At 46.9% G+C, this 2,500-nt stretch overlaps 1 protein-coding gene across 2 annotated transcripts in view; it reads right to left on the bottom strand.

Annotated features, from left to right (window-relative positions):
- skap2 (src kinase associated phosphoprotein 2) overlaps positions 1–2,500 on the bottom strand; it is a 27,041-nt gene that overhangs the window by 13,289 nt on the left and 11,252 nt on the right. For both annotated transcript variants that reach the window (XM_062538049.1, XM_062538048.1), the window contains exons 8-9: positions 2,249–2,312; positions 419–538 (exon numbers count right to left, since the gene is read on the bottom strand). In XM_062538049.1, coding sequence (XP_062394033.1) covers positions 419–538; positions 2,249–2,312 — 184 coding nt within the window. The remainder of the gene's footprint in view (positions 1–418; positions 539–2,248; positions 2,313–2,500) is intronic.

Raw genomic sequence — 2,500 nt, forward strand, 5'->3', positions numbered from 1 at the left:
GCGAAGAGCAGACTTAATTCAGTCACGTCCATTCTGGAACAGCAAGTGTTTGTTTTCAGATGCAGCCAATAAGTTCATTAGTCGACGTAGACATGCATTGTAGGTCTTGTGTGGCTGAAATTGTTAACCAGTGTTGAAATGAAATGTGTGAATGTGTTTTCTGAGCTAACTGGTGCAGCCTAGGCTACAGTATAATGTTTTCCAAGAAACCTTTAGCCCATGGGCATGCAGGCCATTTCAAGTGTCTGGCAAATGTAAACACACATCGGATTTGGGTCAGTGGCGAAAGTAGATGTAAACGTGCATATGGATATGAGCACAAAATCGGAATTGAGCATATCCGATCTGCAGTCTAAACGCAGCCTTACACACAAACAATGTGTGTGTGTGTGTGTGTTTATAAGAAACGGAAACCTACCTGGAAGTTCCTCGTAAATCTCATCGTCGATGGGGGCGGGTTCTGCCGGTGTGTGAGGCTGTAGAACTCCGACATCATCATACATCTCCTGCTCCTCTGGGATTATACCACCCTCCATATCTACACACACACACACACACACACACACACACACACACACACACACACACACCAACATCATCATACATCTCCTGCTCCTCTGGGATTATACCACCCTCCATATCTACACACACACACACACACACACACACACACACACACACACACACACACACACACACACACACACACACACACACCAACACCATCATACATCACCTGCTCCTCTGGGATTATACCACCCTCCATATCTACACACACACACACACACAACTCAGACAACAGACAAGTCAAGACAGCAAGTACTGTATGAAACTGAATGGAGCAAAATAATCATTAGAGCTGAATTGTGTTGTTTTCATAATTGTTGGAAGTCATAATCACAATTAATCTATTCAATTGATTAATTGCACACACAGGGCCACATGAACTAAGACAGCGCTAATACCGAGTTTGCGCAGAATGCCAACGCTGTGCTTTACTATATTGTGTGGAATTTACTAAGCCGTCACTTCATTACGTTAACTGCGTCCAACACCGCCCGTTCCCGCCCCCTCTACAACGCCTATTGCGTGTGTGCAGAGCTGAACCACAAGCGCAGTTGAACATTGCAACATCACAGTTGAGCGATCTCACATGATACAAAGATGCCAACGAACAGCGACAGTAGGCCTGGTAGTTCTACTAATCCACTTTTAAAAAAAATACTTGAACTATTTACTGCACGTAGACTAGAGGGCTATGACTTAATACTAACAGATTGAGAAGTGTGGCCTATGTCGTGAAAGATAAGGAATTAAAATGCACGACACGGAAAAGCGCAAATAGCCATTCTCAGCTCCCACGGCACGCAGTCTGTGCGTTTCCCTCATTGCGGCCTGTTTGTACATATCCTCCCCATGTTTATACGGTACGCCTGCCCACACACCCACACACACACACACACACACACACACATATCCTCCCCCTGTTTATACGCGCACGTTACGCCTGCCCACACACCCACACACACACACACACACACACACACACACACACACACACACACACACACACACACACACACATATCCTCCCCATGTTTATACGCGCACGGTACGCCTGCCCACACACCCACACACACACACACACACACACACACATATCCTCCCCATGTTTATACGCGCACGTTACGCCTGCCCACACACCCACACACACACACACACACACACACACACACACACACACACACACACACACACACACACACACACACACACACACACACACATATCCTCCCCATGTTTATACGCGCACGGTACGCCTGCCCACACACCCACACACACACACACACACACACACACACATATCCTCCCCCTGTTTATACGCGCAAGTTACGCCTGAAATGGGTGCAAAACGTCAGTACATCTGGCCCCCATAGTGTGTGTTGGTCTGAAGTGTTTAGTTCTGTAGTGTTCTGGTTCTGTTGGGTTCTTATGCAATGTGGGTTCTGTTGGGTTCTACGGTGGTGTTAGTTTTGTTGGGTTCTATGGTGGTGTGGGTTTTGTTGGGTTCTATGGTGGTGTGGGTTTTGTTGGGTTCTATGGAGGTGTGGGTTTTGTTGGGTTCTATGGTGGTGTGGGTTCTGCTGGGTTCTACGGTGTGGGTTTTGTAGGGTTCTATGGTGTGGGTTCTGTTGGGTTCTATGGTGGTGTGGGTTCTGTTGGGTTCTATGGTGGTGTGTGATCAGTACCTCTCAGCACAAATGTGATCCTCTCCACCCAGTCCTCCGCCTCCTTCTGAGTCCCTGCACAGAACTACACACACAGACACACACACACACACACACACACACACACACACAGAACTATGAGAGAGAGAGAGAGAGAGAGAGAGAGAGAGAGAGAGAGGAAGGGTACACAGACCTAGACCAATCAGAAGAGAATGTTTTCAGATATACTCAGACAGTATACTATACAGTATATATAGACAGTATACAGTATAT

Source organism: Sardina pilchardus, chromosome 6, assembly GCF_963854185.1.
Source record: "Sardina pilchardus chromosome 6, fSarPil1.1, whole genome shotgun sequence".
Classification (NCBI taxonomy): Eukaryota; Metazoa; Chordata; class Actinopteri; order Clupeiformes; family Clupeidae; genus Sardina; species Sardina pilchardus.